The sequence below is a fragment of the Pleurodeles waltl genome, chromosome 3_1, assembly GCF_031143425.1.
Source record: "Pleurodeles waltl isolate 20211129_DDA chromosome 3_1, aPleWal1.hap1.20221129, whole genome shotgun sequence".
NCBI classification, from domain to species: domain Eukaryota; kingdom Metazoa; phylum Chordata; class Amphibia; order Caudata; family Salamandridae; genus Pleurodeles; species Pleurodeles waltl.
Genome location: NC_090440.1, coordinates 8,496,652 through 8,517,589, shown reverse-complemented (window position 1 = coordinate 8,517,589; position 20,938 = coordinate 8,496,652). Strand labels below are relative to the sequence as shown.

The 20,938-nt window shown below is 50.7% G+C and overlaps 1 protein-coding gene across 1 annotated transcript in view; it reads right to left on the bottom strand.

Moving 5' to 3' along the window:
- Nucleotides 1–20,938, bottom strand: part of MYBPC3 (myosin binding protein C3) — a 337,466-nt gene that overhangs the window by 289,927 nt on the left and 26,601 nt on the right. Inside the window, exons 2-3 of the mRNA XM_069221629.1 lie at nt 11,908–12,177; nt 151–267 (exon numbers count right to left, since the gene is read on the bottom strand). Coding sequence (XP_069077730.1) covers nt 151–267; nt 11,908–12,177 — 387 coding nt within the window. The remainder of the gene's footprint in view (nt 1–150; nt 268–11,907; nt 12,178–20,938) is intronic.

Here is a 20,938-nt window from a genome sequence, read left to right as displayed (position 1 = left end):
GGTCTGTATTACTCCTTCCTTTCAAGTAGGGCTGTACACTGACATCTATACCCCCGCTGGTCTGTATTACTCCTACCTTTCTAGTAGGGCTGTACATTGACATCTATACCTCCCCTGCTGGCCTGTATTACCCCTGCCTTCTTCTCTTACCCTCAGAGCTGGGGGTCCCTTCCGGTTGGGGTGCCTCTGTTGGTGCCTCCGAGGTCGAGGCCGCAGGGGTCTCTGAGGGCGCATCGGGGGCGGGGGCCAGGGCGGCCTCAGGCTTTTCTAGAACAGAAAAGAGAAGGAACATGAAAAGAAAACAGCAGAACCAGTGCCAGGACTGTGAGGTAGACACACAACAGAGCATTGTGCCAACATTGAGGCACAGACACACAGAAGGGTCCTTCCTATGCCAGGACTGTGAGCTAGAGATACACAACAGAGCCTTGTGCTAACACTGAGGCACAGACACACAGCAGGGTCCTCTCTGTGCCAGAACTGTGAGGTAGACACAGAACAGAGCCTCGTGTCAACACTGAGGCACAGACACACAGAAAGGTCCTCTGTGTGCCAGAACCGTGAGGTAGACACACAACAAAGCCTTGTGCCAAAACTGAGGCACAGACACACAGAAGGGTCCTCCCTGTGCCAGGACTGTGAGCTAGAGATACACAACAGAGCCTCGTGCCAACACTGAGGCACAGACACACAGAAGGGTCCTCTCTGTGCCAGAACCGTGAGGTAGACACACAACAGAGCCTCGTGCCAACACTGAGGCACAGACACACAGAAGGGTCCTCTCTGTGCCAGAACCGTGAGGTAGAGATACACAACAGAGCCTCGTGCCAACACTGAGGCACAGACACACAGCAGGGTCCTCTCTGTGCCAGAACTGTGAGGTAGACACACAACAGAGCCTTGTGCCAAAACTGAGGCACAGACACACTGAAGGGTCCTCCCTGTGCCAGGACTGTGAGCTAGAGATACACAACAGAGCCTCGTGCCAACACTGAGGCACAGACACACAGCAGGGTCCTCTCTGTGCCAGGACAGTGAGGTAGAGATACACAACAGATCCTCGTGCCAACACTGAGACACAGACACACAGCACACTGAGGTACAGACACACAGCAGGGTCCTCGCTGTGCCAGGACAGTGAGGTAGAGATACACAACAGAGCCTTGTGCCAACACTGAGGCACAGACACACAGAAGGGTCCTCCCTGTGCCAGGACTGTGAGGTAGAGATACACAAGAGAACCTCGTGCCAGCACTCAGGGGGCACAGACACACAGCAGGGTCCTCTCTGTGCTAGGACAGTGAGGTAGAGATACACAACAGGGCCTCGTGCCAACACTCTAGGGAACAGACACACAGCAGAGTCCTCTCTGTTCCAGGACTGTGAACTAGAGATACACAACAGAGCCTCGTGCCAACACTGAGGCCCAGACACACAACAGGGTCCTCTCTGTACCATGACAGTGAGCCAGAGATACACAAAAGAGCCCTGTGTCAACACTCGGGGGCACAGAGACACAGCAGGGTCCTCTCCGTGCTAGGACTGTGAGCTAGAGATACACAACAATGCAAGTAGGGTCATTTCCACAGTCAAGTCTTAACATGGCAGTGCTCTGAAATTCATCAGTCACACCACACAGCAGGGAGCACTCTGTGTTACAGACACACAACAGTGCACTGTGTCTTGAAGTACAGACACAAATCACCCTTTCAGGTACAGACACACGATACAGCACACTCTGAGGCACAAACCCACATCAGGGCCCTGTCTGCTGAAGCACAGACACAAATCATCTTCTGGGGTACAGACATAGTGCTGGGACACATAGCATGGCACGGTACCCACACTATGAGGTACAGACACACAGCACACTGAGATACAGACACACAGCATGGGACTGTACCCCCACTCTGAGGTACAGTGACACAGCATGGGACTATACCCACACTCTGAGGTACAGACACACAGCACACTGAGGTACAGACACACAACACTGAGTTACACGCACACAGCACACTCAGGTACTAACACACAGCGTAGGACTGTACCCACACTCTGAGGTACAGGCACACAGCAAGGGACTGTACCCACACTCTGAGGTACAGAAACACAGCACACTGAGGTACGGACACACAGCACACTCAGGTATACGCACACAGAACACTCAGGTACAGACACACAGCGTGGGACTGTACCCACACTCTGAGATACAGACACACAGCACATTGAGGTACAGACACACAGCACCCTCAGGTACACGCACACAGCACACTCAGACACTCAGATACAGACACACAGCATGGCACTGTACCAACACTCTGAGATACAGACACACAGCACACTGAGGTACAGACACACAGCACACGCTGAGGTACAGACACACAGCCTGTGCCCAAGCACTGAGGTATGGATACACAGCATAGCACTGTACCCAAGCTCTGAGGTATAGACACACAACATGTGACTATACCCACATTATGAGGTACAGACACACAGCACACTGAGGTACAGACACACAGCACACTCTGAGGTACAAACACACAGCATGGGACTGTACCCACACTCTGATGTACAGACACACAGCATGGGACTATAACCACACTCTGAGGTACATACACACAGCACACTGAGGTACGGACACACAGCACACTCAGGTACAGGCACACAGCACCATCTGAGGTACAGACACACAGCACACTCAGGTACAGGCACACAGTACTCACTCAGGTACAGGCACACAGCACACACTCAGGTACAGACATACAACACACTGAGGTACAGATACACAGCACACTGTGGTACAGACATACAGCATGGGACTGTACCCACACTCTGAGGTACAGACACAAAGCACACTGAGGTACAGGAACACAGCACACTCTGAGGTACAGACACACAGCACACTCAGGTATACGCACACAGAACACTAAGGTACAGACACACAGTGTGGGACTGTACCCACACTCTGAGATACAGACACACAGCACACTGAGGTACAGACACTCAGCACCCTCAGGTACACGCACACAGCACACTCAGGTACAGACACACAGCGTGGGACTGTACCCACACTCTGAGATACAGACACACAGCACACTGAGGTACAGACACACAGCACACTCTGAGGGACAGACGCACAGCCTCTGCCCAAGCCCTGAGGTATGGATACACAGCATAGCACTGTACCCAAGCTCTGAGCAACATGTGACTATACCCACACTATGAGGTACAGACACACAGCATACTGAGGTACAGACACACAGCACACTCAGGTACAGGCACACAGCACACACTGAGGTACAGACACACAGCACACTCTGAGGTACAGACACACAGCATGGGACTGTGCCCACACTCTGAGGTACAGACACATAGCATGGCACTGTACCCACACTCTGATGTACAGACACACAGCATGGGACTATAACCACTCTCTGAGGTACATACACACAGCACACTGAGGTACAGACACACAGCACACTCAGGTACAGGCACACAGCACCATCTGAGGTACAGACACACAGCACACTTGGGTACAGGCACACAGTACTCACTAAGGTACAGGCACACACTCAGGTACAGACACACCACACAATCAGGTGTAGGCACACAGCACAATCAGGTACAGGCACACTGCACACTCTGAGGTACAGACACATAGCATGGCACTCTACCCACACTCTGAGGTACAGACATACAGCATGGGACTATACCCACGCTCTGAGGTATGGACACACAGCGCACTCAGGTACAGGCACACAGCACACACTGAGGTACAGACACACATCACACTGAGATACAGACACACAGAACACTGAGGTACAGACACACAGCACACTCAGGTACAGGCACACAGCAAACTCAGGTACAGGCACACAACATGGGACTGTACCCACACTCTGAGGTAGAGACACAACGCACACTGAGGTACAGGCACACAGCACACAACACACTCTGAGGTACCGACACACAGCATAGGACTATACCCACACTCTGAGGTACAGACACACAGCATGGGATTGTACCCACACTCTGAGGTACAGACACACGGCACACTGAGGTACAGACACACAGACCACTCAGGTACAGGCACACAGCACATTCAGGTACATACACATAGCACACTGAGGTACATACACACAGCAGACTGAGGTACAGACACACAGCAGACTGAAGTACAGATACACAACGCACTCAGGTACAGGCAAACAGCACACTCAGGTACAGACACAGAGCACATTCAGGAACAGACACACAGCACACTCAGGTACAGGCCCACAGGACACTCTGAGGTACAGACCCACAGCATGGGACTATACCCACACTCTGAGGTACAGACACACACCATACTCAGGCACAGACACACAGCACACTTAGGTGCAGACACACAGCACACTCAGGTACAGGCACACAGGACACTCTGAGGTACAGACACACAGTATGAGACTGTAGCCACACTCTGAGGTATAGGCACACAGCACACTGAGGTACAGATACACAGCACACTCAGGTACAGACACAGGCACACAGGACACTCTGAGGTACAGACACACAGCACACTCAGGTGCAGGCACACAGCACACTCAGGTACAGAAACACAGCACACTCAGGTACAGGCACACAGCACGCTCTGAAGTACAGACACACAGCACACTGTGGTACAGCACACTCAGGTACAGACACACATCACACTCAGGTACAGGCACACAGCACACACTCAGGTACAGGCACACAGCACACTCTGAGGTACAGACACACAGCGTGGGACTGTACCCATACTCTGAGGTACAGGCACACAGCACACTCAGGTACAGGCACACAGCACACTCAGGTACAGGCACACAGCACACCCTCAGGTACAGACACACAGCACACTCAGGTACCGGCACACAGCAGACACTCAGGTACAGACACACATCACACTCAGGTACAGGCAGACAGCACACTGAGGTACAGACACACAGCACACTCAGGTACAGGCACACTCTGAGGTACAGACACACAGCATGGGACTGTACCCACACTCTGAGGTACAGACACACAGCACACTGAGGTACAGACACACAGCACATTGAGGGACAGACACACAGCACACTCTGAGGTACAGACACACAGCATGGGACTATACCCATACTCTGAGGTACAGACACACAGCACACTCATATGCAGGCACACAGCACACTCAGGTACAGGCCCACAGCACACTGAGATACAGACACACAGCACACTCAGGTACAGGCACATAGCAGACACTCAGCTACAGGCAGACAGCACACTCAGGTGCAGACACACAGCACACTCAGGTACAGGCACACAGCACACTAACGTACAGGCACACAGCACACTCAGGTACAGACACACAGAACACTCAGGTACAGGCACACAGCACACTGAGGTACAGACACACAGCACACTCAGGTACAGACACACTCTGAGGTACAGACACACAGCATGGGACTGTACCCACACTCTGAGGTACAGACACACAGCACACTGAGATACAGACACACAGCACACACAGGTACAGGCACACAGCACACTCTGAGGTACAGACACACAGCACACTCGGGTACAGACACAAAGCATACTGATGTACTTACACACAGCACACTCAGGTACAGACACAAAACACACTCAAGTACAGGCACACAGCTCACTGAGATCCAGACACAAAGCACACTGAGGTACAGACACACAGCGCACTCAGGTACAGGCACACAGCACACTGAGATACAGACACACAGCACACTGAGGTACAGGCACACAGCACACTGATAAACAGACACACAGCACACTCAGGTACAGGCACACAGCACACTGAGATACAGACACACAGCACACTCAGGTACAGGCACACAGCACACTGAGATACAGACATACAGCACACTCAGGTACAGGCACACAGCACACTGAGATACAGACACACAGCGCACTCAGGTACAGGCACACAGCACACTGAGATACAGACACACAGCACACTGAGGTACAGGCACACAGCACACTGATAACCAGACACACAGCACACTCAGGTACAGGCACACAGCACACTGAGGTACAGACACACAGCACACTGAGATACAGACACACAGCACACTCAGGTACAGACACAGAGCACACTCAGGTACAGGCACACAGCACACTGAGATACAGACACACAGCACACTGAGATACAGTCACACAGCACACTGAGGTACAGGCACACAGCACACTGATAAACAGACACACAGCACACTGAGATACAGACACACAGCACACTCAGGTACAGGCACACAGCACACTGAGATACAGACACACAGCACACTCAGGTACAGGCAGGAGATGAGACTGAACAAAAGGAGACTCAATGGACCTGAGCGCCAACATATTGAACCGGGTAATCTGCACCTGAGCCCTGAGAGATGCCGAAGAGAACCTCTAGAACTTAGTAGGAGATGTCTGTACTCACCAGAGGGGGGATTCCCAGTAAAAGGGATGTGGTGGTGGGCAGTAACGCAAGCGCCAGTGTGTTTCTATCCCATCTCCCATCACTTGTATTACATTTTAAGTGTGTAGATTAAAGTGTTTTTCTTTTCATCTCTTTTCTGTGCTAAAGTGAGCACCAGTGCTCATCTGTTGCTGTGCTGCTGGGTCTGAGCTTGAAGCACCCCCACAATACCTCACAGAGAAGCCTGTGACTGCTCTCATTGCTACAACTGAGAGTCAAGTGCTGAAGGGGCGCTTGGCATGGTTTGCAGAGCCATAGTGGGACAGGCCTCAGGATAATAGAGGGAAATGACCCCAAGTCTCACAGCTGTCTTGTTTGCCCAGATGCTCCGGACAGGGTCTAACAAGGATGCAGCACCAAGTTCCTAATTGTTTGGTATCCTGCCCCATAATCCTGAGAATGGAGGGCATTCTCCTCTTGTCACTCTGCTACTCATCCACGCCTGGAGCAGTGTTGCAACCACCCCCTCCCAGTGAAGTGATTCCTCCTTTTTGGGCAATTCCCTCTACCCATCAGAGAGCAAACTACAAACGTTCACATCTAAGGGTTTTTACCATCTCTTCCTGTAGGAAAGGAGCCTCTTTCTAGCTTGGTTACCCCCACTTTTTGGCCTGTTTCACAGTGTGTTTGACTGTGTTCACTGGGATCCTGCCAACCAGGACCCCAGGGATCATGCTCTCTCCTTAAAACTTGGTTACTGGAACTCTTTACACCCCACATTTGGTGTATATGGTACCTAGGTATCCAGGGCATTGGGGTTCCTGGGGATCCCTATCGGCTGCAGCATATATTGTGCCACCCATAGGGAGCCCTATCTGTAGGCCCGCCATCGCAGCCTGGGTGAAACATATGCATGCACCCTTTCACTACAGGTCACTGCACCAGGTCACTGTAAGTCACCCCTGTGGCAGGCCGTCCTAGCCCAGAGGGCAGGGTGCAGGTACCTGTGTGTGAGGGCACCCCTCCATGAGCAGAGTTGCCCCCACAAACTCCAGCTCCATTTTTCTGGACTTTGTGAGTGCGGGGATGCCATATTATGCATGTACTGGACATAGGCCACCACCTATGTCCAGCTACATAATGGTAATGCTAAACCTGGGCATGTTTGGTATCAAATATGTCAGAATCATACCCCCTGTTGCAAGCACTTTGGAAATAGGTGTGACTGGCTTGGGGGGGGGGGGGCTCTGCAAGCCACTCGTCTGGGTATCTTTTCTTCTTTTTCTTCCTTTTGGATGGTTTGGGGGAAATTCCAGTGATTTACTCCTGGTCACTGGGGGATACTGTGTTACTTACCTCTGTGTTTTTCTAGTACTCCCAGCTCCTCTCTACACATTTTACTTACATAGGTGGGGGTACCTGGTTCACATCCAATTTTTTCAGTATATGGTTTGTGCTCCCCCCAGGGTCACTATTGGTTATTACTGTTTGCATTGTTTTCTAACCTTTTCTATTACTGTTTCGGATTACTAGTGTATATGTTCAGTGTATTACTTACCTTCCAAGGGTGAGTCACCTGTCTAGTAATTTGTGGTGATTTGTTCCACAAATAAAGTACCTTTATTTTTGTACAACAAAGTGTTTTCTTTCATGTGTGTGAGTACTGTGTGACTACAGTGGTATTGCATGAGCTTTGCATGTCTCCTAAAGAAGCCTTGGCTGCTCATCCACAGCTACCCCTAGAGAGCTTGGCTTCTAGACACTGCCTACTTTCACTGGACCTGGTATAAGGTGTAAGTACCATATGTACCCACTACAAACCAGGACAGCCTCCTACACTTCTTTAATCACTTACCACACTGGGACATCTTGGAAGTTCACTCCCGACAAGGGCAAGAGTAAAACCTTTTCCAGGGTAGAGAATAAAGGGGTTGTATGGAAAGTGAACTTGCAAATGCTCATCTGATTCTTAAATGAGCACAACAAACAACAAATGCATATTTGCTCACTCAAAGGTACAGCCACAAAGGTGAACAGTTTCCAGGACTACTTCTGTAATTACTTGTGAATTCATGAATGTTGTAAATGTGGGATAATGCCAAGACACATACTATGAGTGCACTTCTGTGACTTTCTTTATTAATTGGGCCCCTAATTAGGTCTGGCGTTAGCCAAGGCTTTTTGTTTGTAATATATATTTATAGTTAACATGAATGTGAGTGACAGCATTCTGCTCTTGCATAAGGAGCACAAAGGCACACAAACTAATTTCCTTCAGTTCCACGGACTACTATGTGTTATTTAAGACAAAACAATCATTTTTGCTTTTAGACAATGCTTTTTTCACAATGTTGAGGCCAGCAGATCCCACAACAGTAATGTTTTACAAAAAGTCTGTCACTACAAAAAACACATTGCCAAAACCAAAAGGCTGGCAACCACAGCCAGAGCAATTGTCTTTGCCAATGGTTGTTTATTTTTGTTTCCCATAATCTTGCCCACACTCTTTTTACACTAATTTTCCATTATTAATATTTTTTAAATACTAGGATGTACCAAATACATTTTACTAAAAGATGCCACAAAGAAATACTATCTAAATTTTCACAGTTTAGCAAAATGTTTTTCTTCTGGTTGCTATTTTTGGAAACATTTGATTTTGAAAGCAATGAATCATCAGTCTTGCTTTCAGGCTTTTGTGAGTATTTGCATTAATCAGAGAGCATTCCGGGAGCATTATAGGCAGCCTCAAATATTAAACTTTACAAACATGTACCCATGTCAGTGCTGCAAGCCAAGCTCACAGCACTTCTTCACAGCGCTCACCCTATTGGTAAAGACCAAGCATTAATGAGCCATGAGTACCAGTGCTAATACCATGAGCACATAGATGATAATGTCACCTAAACTGCAGAGAGTGCTCTTTCACAGATCCAGATTGTGGGACTGTGAACTGCGAGCCAAAGAGTTTGTGCTGCGGGCGGGGGGCTGTACAAGATCACAGTCACCTGGCTCCCTGACCTTGAGCTCCACCTTGACCTTCGAGATGTAAGGTCATACTCACCGGCTCCATGACCTTGAGCTCCAGCTTCACCTTCTAGATACAAGGTTGCGCTCACCTGGCTCCAAGACCTTGAGCTCCATCTTGACCATGGACATACAAGGTCACACTCACCTGGCTCCATGACCTTGAGCTCCACCTTGACCTTGGAGATACAAGGTCACACTCACCTGGCTCCATGACCTAGAGCAGCACCTTGAACTTTGAGATACAAGGGCACACTCACCTGTTTCCATGAGATTGAGCTCCACCTAGACCTTGAGCTCCATCTTGACCATGGACATACAAGGTCACACTCACCTGGCTTCATCACCTGGCTCCATGACCTAGAGCTCCACCTTGACCTTGGAGATACAAGGTCACACTCACCTGGCTCCAAGACGTTGAGCTCCATCTTGACCATGGACATACAAGGGCACACTCACCTGGCTCCATGACCTGGCTCCATGACCTAGAGCTCCACCTTGAACTTGGAGATACAAAGGCACACTCACCTACTCACCTGTTTCCATGACATTGAGCTCCACCTTGACCTTGAGTTCCACCTTGACCTTGGAGATACAAAGTCACACTCACCTGGCTCGGTGACCTTCAGCTCCATCTTGAACTTGACGATGCAAGGGCACACTCACCTGACTCCGTATGACCTTGAGCTCCATCTTGACCTTGGAGATACAAGGTCATACTCACCTGACTCCGCAACCTTGAGCTCCATCTTGACCTTGGAGATACAGGGTCATACTCACCTGACTCCGCAACCTTGAGCTCCATCCTGACTTTAGAGATACAAGGTCATGCTTACCTGACTCTGTGACCTTGAGCTCTATCTTGAATTTGAGCCTCCCAGTCACACTTGTTGTGGGTTCTCCATCGAGCCTGGGTGGGACACCCCTATTTTAGCATTAGGCCCGTTACCTGTACCTTACACACATAGGTGGTCATTACGACCCTGGCGGTATTATAACCGCAGGGCCAAAATGACGGGAGCACTGCCAACAGGCTGGCGGTGCCTCCCGGTGTATTTTGACCGCGGCGGGAGCGCCGCGGTCGCACCGCCGTGGCCGGCGGTTTACCGCCACAATGGCCCCGGCGGATGTAATCCGCCAGGGCAGCGCTGCCCTGGGGATTACGACCCCCCTACCGCCAGCCTGTTTCTGGCGGTTTGCACCGCCAGGAAGAGGCTGGCGGTAAGGGGTGCCCTGGGGCCCCCTAACAGGGCCCCGGCCAGCTTTTCACTGTCTGCATAGACAACTGCACCCGTCGCACGGCCGCAACACCGCCGGCTCCATTAGGAGCCAGCTCCTATGTTGCGGCCTCATTCCCGCCGGCCCAGCGCGAATGTCATAATGGGGGCCGCCTGCCAAGGTCGTAATGACCCCCATAGACACAGTTTATTAATTTTTTCAGCCGACTTTCAGCTTGTTGTTTTAAATTGTAATCAGCTGCTTCTTTCTGAGAAGACATAGTTGTTATCTGCGCACATTTTATTAGCCCTTTGCATGCATTTGACTTTGTGCCCTGTTGAAGGTTGTCCTGTTTGTACATGATATTCCAACTTGTATTGCTGCTTCAGGAGCTCAGGAGCCAGTCGCTAATATCACCTCCGCCTGTTCTCAGAACCCTGCAAGACTTATTATATAAACACCGCATAGGCCTAAGGGGAGCAGAGGGCATTCCAGTCATGGTCGTCCTGGGACGAACACCATTCCAGTAACAGCTTCGCTGATTCTTCAGCACCTGCCAGAATTGCTATCCAGACAACAGGAAGACCCCTGCCTACCGTTTCAGGTATAGGCTTGAGGTCCTTTCCATCGATCGGGACAGGCAGAAGAGTTACCACCGTTATCCTCTCAGGTTTTTAGACACAGGGTGTAGGTAGGAATTGCTAGGGTTTTTAGGATCATACAAAAATGGTGGGGTTGTGTATCTTCACACTGATTGTAATGATGATCACTGTATTATGTTTCATCCGCCTAATTATCGCAGCTCATGCTTTTACCATAGGATGCAGATTCTTCAATCAAAGCATTGAAATTCAGTTTGCATCTTGTGTCCTGCCTTGGCATTTGTGAGTCTTGTGTAACTGAGAGAAAGGGGTATGATCTGTTTACCACCGCTTCCCTGAGGAATCTGAGAGTCAGGTTTAGGTTGCCACATATAACCTCTTCCTTTCCCGGGTAGGTGGGGTGCTGCAGGCTAGCCAGGAGTTAGGCCGACAGTTTCCAGGTGGTGTGGTACCTACTCAGTCACCCACACTCGGGGGTGCTTCACTCTAAACACGCAGTCTTATTACCAAAATAGACATACTTACCTGACCTAGTGACCTTGAGCTTTGTCTTGACTTTGGAAATACAAGGTCAGGCTCACCTGGCTTCACAACCTTGAGCTCCATGTTGACCTTGGAGATACAAGGTCCACTCACCTGGCTCAGTGACCTTCAGCTCCATCTTGACCTTGGAGCTCCCCGCGATGGCTGAGTACACCACATCGTCCTCCTTCACCACATTGCTGATGGTCAGAGAGTGCTTGGTGCCCTCAGATTTGATGAGGTACTTGTCGCTGGGTGCCAGGTCCTTGCCATCCTTCTGCCACTTCACCTTCACACCAGCCTTCTCTGTCTCAGCCTCGAACACCGCTGCACTCCCTACTGACACCTCCACTGACTTGGGTTTCTTACTGAAGGCGGAAGCTGCTGTAGGTGAGGGGTGGAAGGGAGAAGAGAAGAGAAGTTAAGTGAAGAGAAGAGAAGAGAAGAGAAGGAGAGGATGAGAGAGAAGGGAAGGGAAGAAAAGAGAAGAGAAGAGGGGGAAGGGAAAAGGGAAAAGGGAAAAGAGAAGAGAGAATGGAAGGTGGAAAAGGGAGAAGAGAAAAAGGAGAAGGAAGAGGGAGAGCAAAGGATGAGTAGAGGAGTGGGAGGAAACGATGGAAGAGAGGGAGAGTGTGCAAAGATGAGGAGAGTGAGGCAGAGGAGAGGGAGAGCAGAGGAGGGAAAAGGACAGGGAGAGTGGAAGGATGGAAGGGAGATCAGACAAGAGTGCCGGAAGAGAAAGATGAAGAGAAGGGAAAAGAAGAGTAAAGAATAATGAAGAGGTAAAGGGAGGCAGGAAAGGGGGAATGAGAAGGGAAAGGAAGAAGTGAGGGGAAAAGGGAAAAAGAGAGAGGAAGAGAGGAGGAAGGGGTATAGCACAGGGGAGGTGAGAAAAGATGAAGGGAGCGGAGGGAGGAAAAGAGAAGAAGAGGTTGGGGAAGATGAACATGAGGGAAGAGAATGAGGGGAAGAGAAGGAGAAAGAGAAGAAGAAAAGGTGAGGGGAAGAAGAACAGGAGGGTAGAGAAGGAGGAAGAAAAGAAAAAGAGGAGGTGAGGGGAAGAGAAGAAAAGGTGAGGGGAAGAAGAACAGGAGGGAACAGAAGGAGAAGAGAAGAAGAGGTGAGGGGATGAAGACAAGGAGGGAAGAGAAGGAGAAAGAAAGAAAGAAAAGGTGAAGGGAGAAGACCAGAAAGGGAAGAGAAGAACAAGAGGTGAGGGGAAGAAGAACAGGAGGGAGAGATGGAGGAAGAGAAGAACAAGAGGCGAGGGGAAGAAGAACAGGAGGGAACAGAAGGAGGAAGTGTAGAACAAGAGGAGAGGGGAAGAAGAACAGGACGGAAGAGAAGGAGGAAGAAGAGGCAAGGGGAAGAAGAACAGGAGGGAAGAGAAGGAGGAAGAGAGGAACAGGAGGCGAGAGGAAGAAGACCAGGAGGGCAAGAGAAGGGGGAAGAGAAGAACAAGAGGTGAGGGGAATAAGAACAGGAGAGACGGAGAAGGAGGAAGAGAAGAAGAAGAGGAGAGAGGAAGAAGACCAGGAGGGGAAGAGAAGAAGGAAGAGAAGAACAGGAGGCGAGGGGAAGAAGACCAGGAGGGGAAGAGAAGGAGGAAGAGAAGAACAAGAGGTGAGGGGAACAAGAACAGGAGAGGCGGAGAAGGAGGAAGAGAAGAAGAAGAGGAGAGAGGAAGAAGACCAGGAGGGAACGAGAAGGAGGAAGAGAAGAAGAAGAGGAGAGGGGAAGAGAAGGAGGAAGAGAAGAAGAAGAGGAGAGGGGAAGAGAATGAGGAAGAGTAGAAGAAGAGGTGAGGGGAAGAAAACCAGGTGGGGAAGAGAAGGAGGAGAAGAAGAACTAGAGGAAAGAGGAAGAAGACCAGGAGGGGAATAGAAGGAGGAAGAGAAGAACAAGAGGCGAGGGGAAGAAGAAGAGGGGGGAAGAGAAGGAGGACGAGAAGAACAAGAGGTGAAGGGAAGAAGAACAGGAGGGAAAGAGAAGGAGGAAGAGAAGAAGAAGAGGAGAGGGGAAGAATACCAGGAGGGAACAAGAAGGAGGAAGAGAAGAAGAAGAGGAGAGGGGAAGAGAAGAGAAGGAGTAAGAGAAGAAGAAGAGGAGAGAGGAAGAGGATGAGGAAGAGCAGAAGAAGAGGTGAGGGGAAGAAAACCAGGTGGGGAAGAGAAGGAGGAGAAGAAGAAGAAGAGGAAAGAGGAAGAAGACCAGAAGGGGAAGAGAAGGAGGGGAGAGAAGAACAAGAGGCGAGGGGAAGGAGAACAGGAGGGAAAGAGAAGGCGGAAGAGAAGAAGAAGAGGACAGAGAAAGAAGACCAGGAGGGGAAGAGAAGGAGGAAGATTAGAAGAAAAGATGAGGGGAAGAAGACCAGGAGGGAAAAGAAGGAGGAAGAGAAGAAGAAGAGGAGAGGGGGGAAAAAAGGAGAAAGAGTAGAAGAAGAGGTGAGGGGAAGAAAACCTGGAGGGGAAGAGAAGGAGGAGAACAAGAAGAAGAGGAGAGCAGAAGAAGACCAGGAGGAGAAGAGAAGGAGGAAGAAAAGAAGAGGAGAGGGGAAGAATAACAGGATGGAAAGAGAAGGAGGAACAGAAAAAGAAGAGGAGAGAGGAAGAGAAGAAGGAAGAGTAGAAGAAGAGGTGAAGCAAAGATCAGAGAGGGAAGAGAAGAAGGAATAGAAAAACAAGAGGTGAGGGGAAGAAGAACACGAGGGAAGAGAAGGAGGAAGTGAAGAACAAGAGGAGAGGGGAAGAAAACCAGGAGGGGAAGGGAAGGAGGAGAAGAGGCGAGACGAAGAAGACCAGGAGCGGAAGAGAAGGAGGAAAAGAGGCAAGGGGAAGAAGACCAGGAGGGAAAAGAAGGAGGAGAAGAGGCGAGGGGAAGAAGACCAGGAGGGAAGAGAAGGAGGAGAAGAGGCGAGGGGAAGAAGACCAGGAGGGAAGAGAACGAGGAGAAGAGGTGAGGGTAAGAAGACCGGAGGTGAAGAGCAGTAGAGGCGGTGAGGAGAAGACCAGGAGGAGAGGAGAAGGAAGAAGGTAAGAAGGGACAGTACAAGGGTGAGAGGGTGGAGGGGGAGGTAGAAGGTGAGGGAAGGGGAAGAGACTAGAGAGAGTTATATGCTGCACACAGCAGGATCCCTCCTGCAGAAACAAACACAACTCCAGCCATTTTTGGGGGCTGGATAATTCTTTCTATCCTGAACTTTGCTTTCACAAATCACTCTTATCAAGTGCACTAGTGAAACTGGTTCCTGTCACGTGAGCCAAGACTACAGCTCCCAGAATGCATCAATTTATTAAATGAAAGTCCAGGCCTGGTAACTTGGTGCCAGCTCCTCACCCTAGGTTTATGGCATGCCACTCTGGCTCAGCGGTAAATTTGCATGTGACTTTACCACTATCATGCAGTAATGTTACACGAGTACTGTGTGGGACCAAGTACAACCTCATGGAAGGGGGAATTTACCATCTGGGACCGGTTTTCGGTAATAAATTCAAATGGAATTCCTAATTCCATGCACTTTTACAATATACATTTATCACATGCCCTGAACAGGTTGTAAATGTGTGGGCTTGTGGGTGAGTTAGGGGTGGTGCATGGGGTAGGGGAGGAAAGAGGGAGTTTTTTCTTGCAGGGGTGCTGTCCCCCGGACACAAAAATGTAGACTGAGGCTTTTCTCATGCAATTTTTCTGGGAGGAATTACTGGTCAGTAAAACATGGCCCCACTGTACCCCACAGTGTAAAACCGGGTATGGAAAATCTGACCCATTTGGAATCAGGCAGAGCCCAAATCCATGAGGTAATTTTACTCTGCCTAAATCGTCATCAACCGTTTAGTGGAAGGATGGCTACATTCCCCCCAAAATTGGAAATTGTGTCAGACTCCCCTGTCCTCCTGAGTCATCTTTCCTGCCAAGTGAACTTGAATCCAGAGCTGTCGATTCACCAAAACGCCAGAGTACAGGATGTGATGTCTTTGACCCTGTGATGAAATGACTGATCCCCACATCTCTCATATCACAAGCATATGCGGTATCCCCCAAGCCTCATCCCTCAGCCCCACGTTCTTCAACGCATATATGACCCTTCTGGCCAACATCGTCAGATCTCCTGGTCTCAACATCATTTCCTATTCAGATGACACCCAACTCATCCTCTCGCTCACCAACCACCCCTCCACCACCAGAACTAACATCCACAGATGCATGACAAGCGCTGTTGACTGGATGAAGAACAGCAGTCTCAGCTGAACACAAACAAGACAGAAATACTGCTTCTTTACTCTGAGCATGCTGCATAAAATCTTCAACTGAGTGCCCCTGAACATGAGACGCACCACGACGCATGGCCTCATCACCACCCGACTGTCCCATGGCAACACCTTCTACGTAGAAATAGCTGCAACCTCCTACAGAGACTTCAGACCATACGGAACACAGCGGCCAGGCTCATCCTCGGTCTTCTCTGATGAACCAACATCGCACCCCACCTCAGGCAACTCCACTGGCTCCCCTTAAAGAAGAGATGCTAATTCAAGCTGCTGACCCACGCACACAGGGCTGCATGTAGGAATGGGTCCCCCACTTTCTGCTTGTTGTCAGTGTATTTGTGTTTCCTGGGATCCTGCTAACAAGGACCCGAGTGACTGTGCTCTCTCCCTTAAAATTTGGTTGCTTGCACCACATACATTTGGCATACTGGTGCCCCCTTGTAAAGTCCCTAGTATATGGTACCCAGGTACCCAGGGCATTGGGGCACCAGAAGTTCCCCAGAGGCTGCTTCATGTATTATGCCACCCATGGGGAGCCCTGCCATTGCAGCCTGCGTGAAAGGGTGCATGCACCCTTTTTCACTACAGGTCACTGCTCCAGGCCACTGTAAGTCACCCCTATGGTAGGCCCTCCTAGCCCAGAGGGCAGGGTGCAAGTACCTGTGTGTGAGGGCACCGCTGCATGAGCAGAGGTTTCACCAGAAACTCCAGCTCCATTTTCATGCACTTTGTGAGTGCGGGGACGTCATTTTATGTGTCTACTGGATATAGGTCACTACCTATGTCCAGCTACATAATGGTAACTCCGAACCTAGGCATGTTTGGTATAAAACATGTCAGAATCATACCCCAATACTGTTGCCAGTATTGGTTGTAGGATTCCATGCACTCTGGGGGCTCCTTAGAGGACCCTCAGCTTTGCTTCTACCAGCCTTCTGGGGTTTTCCGGCCAGCCCAGTTTTCCAGTTGAGCTGCATGGGTTCCTCTGCGACTCCTGGTTCCTCTTCCGGTGGGTCTCCTGTGGAGACTGCCTTTTCTTCTGTGGACTCTATGCCTTGCTGAGGGTCCCCCTAGGTCTCCCCCTGTGGGTTGAGTCCCCCTGGACCGTACTGGTCCCCGGCAGCTCCACTTTTTGTTTACCACGACCTCTGCCTTTGCCAAGCCTTGTTGGTAGCTTTTCCACGCCACAGACACACTGCAATCTTCCATCTGGTGTGGAACATTGACTGCATCCTCCAGGAACTCTTAACCAACTCCAGGGCTGTATTGTTGACCGTCTTTGTCCTACCGTCGACCAACTCCTGCAACCACAGACGGGTGGGTAGTGTCTCCTGCCCCCACCGGTCACTCCTGTGACTTCTGGACTTGGTCCTCTTCTTCCACAGGTCTTCCTCTTTAGGAATCCACTGCTGGTTTCTTGCAGTCTTATCTGGGTGTTGCATTATCTTATTTTTAGTCCTTTTGGGTGATTTGGGGAAAACCCAGTAACTCACTCCTTTGTTCCTGGTTGCTGGGGGGTAAAGGGGGAGCACTGTGGTACTTACCTTTGGGGCTTCCCAGTTCCCCCAGCTCCCCTCTACACATCCCACTTACCTAGGTGGGGGTCTTTATTTTTGTAACACTGGGTGTTTTCTTTCACGCGTGTAAGTACTGTGTGACTACAGTGGTAGTGCATGAGCTTTGCATGTCTCCTAGGTAAGCCTAGGCTGCTCATCCACAGCTACCTCTAGACAGCCTCGCTTCTAGACACTGTCTACGCTTTACTAAGAGGGGGTACCTGGACCTGGTATAAGGTGTAAGTACCTTAGGTACCCACCACACACCAGGCCAGCTTCCTACAGTCTACACAACCAAGGGCCTGTGTGCATTAACCACCACCAGAACAACCACCAACCATCAAGAAGACTACACCTTCGCTCCCCTTCACTTGCCCATACTCCCCGCATCTACTGAAGCAGACGTGGAGGACGCTCCTTCTCTCATGTCGTAGCAAAAACCTGGAACAGCGCCCCCCCACGCACCTCCGGACCATCACCTCGCTTCCGGAATTCCAAAGGGCCCTCAAGACCGGGCTGTTCCAATGAGCCTCCTGGACATGCAAGCGCCTGGATACCCCATTGGGTGATCAGCCGCGCTTCATAAATCCTGATCGATTGACCTTTAGCCCTTCAGGAACCTCCTGCTTGTGGCAAAGGGATTGAGGGCAGAAGACTGAGTAGGGTACCAAAGGTGATGCCCCAGGCACTAACGGACCAGAGAGTTGTAGCAGCTGTTACTCCTGACATCAGTGTTTGCATCTCAGGTGAAGGGGAGGCGCTACACTTGTCTGTAATTCTGTCCTCCAGCAGGGTTCTTGACTGCAGGCTAGGGGGCAACTCAAAGTATGCGTTCCCCTAGTGGTAAGCCCCTCACTCTGCACCTCTTGGGGTGGAGCCTATTGGCTGTAATGATAAATTGTGACCTGTCAGTCCTGCCGACAGCCTCCCTCTGTCTCTGGTGTGTTGATTGTGACCCAAAAAGGAGGCCCCAGGAGTGAAGATTTACATAAAACATAGGTAGCTCATCCCCAATGTACAGTAAGGATTGCAGATAGAACATGTAGGAAGCTGGCTCTTTATATAGGGGACCAAAGTGAGGTGCACTGTGCAAAGAGTCCAAGCAAACCCCAGAGGTATCACAGAGGCACAAATCCCAAGGGTTCTCTTTTGTGGTAGTGTGGTCGGGCAGTTAGGCATATCAGAGGGTAGTGCTTAGCATGTAAGGCACACACTCATACAGTGAGGCACCCATTCAGTGAAATCAACACCAATTTATAAAAATAAAATGTATTTTTATATAAACTTTGATGCCCACATCACCAGTGTCAGGTGAATACTTTTCGAGTTGTGGATTTTTTGAGTTTTTAAAAGTTGACCGTGCATTTTTCTGATGCAGTAATATTATTATATGGAGGAGGCACACACATTGCGTACAGGTAGAGTTCAGTGACTTACGGGACCAATCCCCTGGACTTAGGGTCAGTATGGGGCAAAGTCCAAGTCCACACCAACAGGTCACCTCGGGCAGCACTGGGGCGGTTGGATGCCGGGGTGCAGTTCAGCATCAAGGACCCCGTGTAAGCCTGTGGGGATCAGTCCGTTCACTAAGTTGCTGCAGAGATAGTCTGGAGAGTCCAGACTGAGTGAACCAGTCCAGGAGGCAGTCACCGTGCAGGGGGCCCACAGAAAAAGGATGCAGGCTTGGACCGGGGGACCAGCTCGGCAGAACCAACAAGTGGGCTTGGGACTCACAGGCCTGGGGGTCATAGGGATACCAGTGGTCCTCTTCTCCTCAGTCTGGGGTGTCCAGGTGCAGAGGTGCAGTGGACCGTTGGGTCTCCACCACCGGAGGCGGCTGCGGTGAAGGGGGTCTGCAGAAACAGGCTACATACGCAGTTCGAAAGTCCACAGTGGGCACACTCAAGGTGGGCTTTGTGTCTGGAAGGTCTGGGGACCACGCGGACACCATTGGCCCACTTCAGCATGGGCTAGGCATCAGTGGTGATGTCTGGCTTCATGTTTTTGGCAGTCCCGGTCCTCACCGTTCTTTCTTGGGTGCCTGCAGATGAAGGGAGCAGCTCCTCTACTCTACTTCTTGGTGATTTGCGAAGCACTGGCAGCCTCCCAGTTTCTTGGAGGCTGCAGTGGCAGGACAGGTCAGTTGCTCCTCGAGGGTCGAGTGCAGCAGGCAGCTGGCAGGGTTGGTGCCAAGTCAGTCTTCCTCCTCGGTTCTCAGGTTCAGCAGGCTTTTTGTCCACTCCTTCTTTTGTGTCCAGCAAAGATCTGAGGATCTGGTATCAGGGGTCCCCTAAATACTCAATTTAGGGGGTTTTAAGGGGAGTGAAGGGTAGAAGGCAATGTGCTACTTACCCCTGGGTTCACTATGCCCCCTAGATGACCACTTTTTGTGGGGAGTGGGCATTACCCTGTCCAGAGATCCCAGGTTCCACCACATGCAACACCTCCTGCATAGCTAATTTTCCTACCTGTCCAGGTGCCAGATGGGCCTGTGGCGGGGGTGGGTCGCATCTTCCTTTGAGGAAGGACAGATCTGCATACTAAAGGTGGCGGGCTTCTTTGAAGTTCCCTGCCTTTGAATGGAGATCACTCTGTGGGGAGGGGTGTTCCACCCCCTAGTACAGACGAGCCTTTGTTTGTGATCTCTAGGGGACTCACCCTGAGAGGTCAGATTCTCGTCTGTTGGGGGCAGACTGGCCAGAACTGGTCAGTGAGCTCACTAGAGGTTGGTAGGTTTCCAGATGTCACCTCTAAGGTGCCCTCTCAGTGTGTGTATTAATAAATCCATCAGTGGAATCAGTGAGGGCTTATTAATACGAGATGTTTGATACCAAACATCCATATCTTCAAAGAAGCCATCATATGGCTGAGGATCGTGTATTGACCAGTGTCCAGCACATGTAGTTAACATGGCTTCCCTGCACATTTAATTTGTATAAGAATCAACAAAGACTTAGGGCGTCATTACAACCCTGGCAGTCAAAGACCGCCGGGGCTGTTCCGACGGAAGCACTGCCAACAGGCTGGCGTTGCTTCCCATGGTATTACGACCGCGGCGGAAGCGCAGCGGTCGCACCGCCGGGACTGGCGGTTTACCACCACTTCAGTCCCGGAGGTTTACCGCCACTTAAGTCCCGGCGGTTTTAATCCACCAGGGCAGCGCTGCACAGGGGATTATGAGTCCCCGACCGCCAGCCTTTTCCTGGTGGTTTGAACTGCCAGGAAAATGCTGGCGGTACAGGGAGTCGCGGGGCCCCTGGGGCTATGCAGACAGTGAAAAGCGCGACGGTGCAACTGCACCCGTCGCACAGCCGCAACACC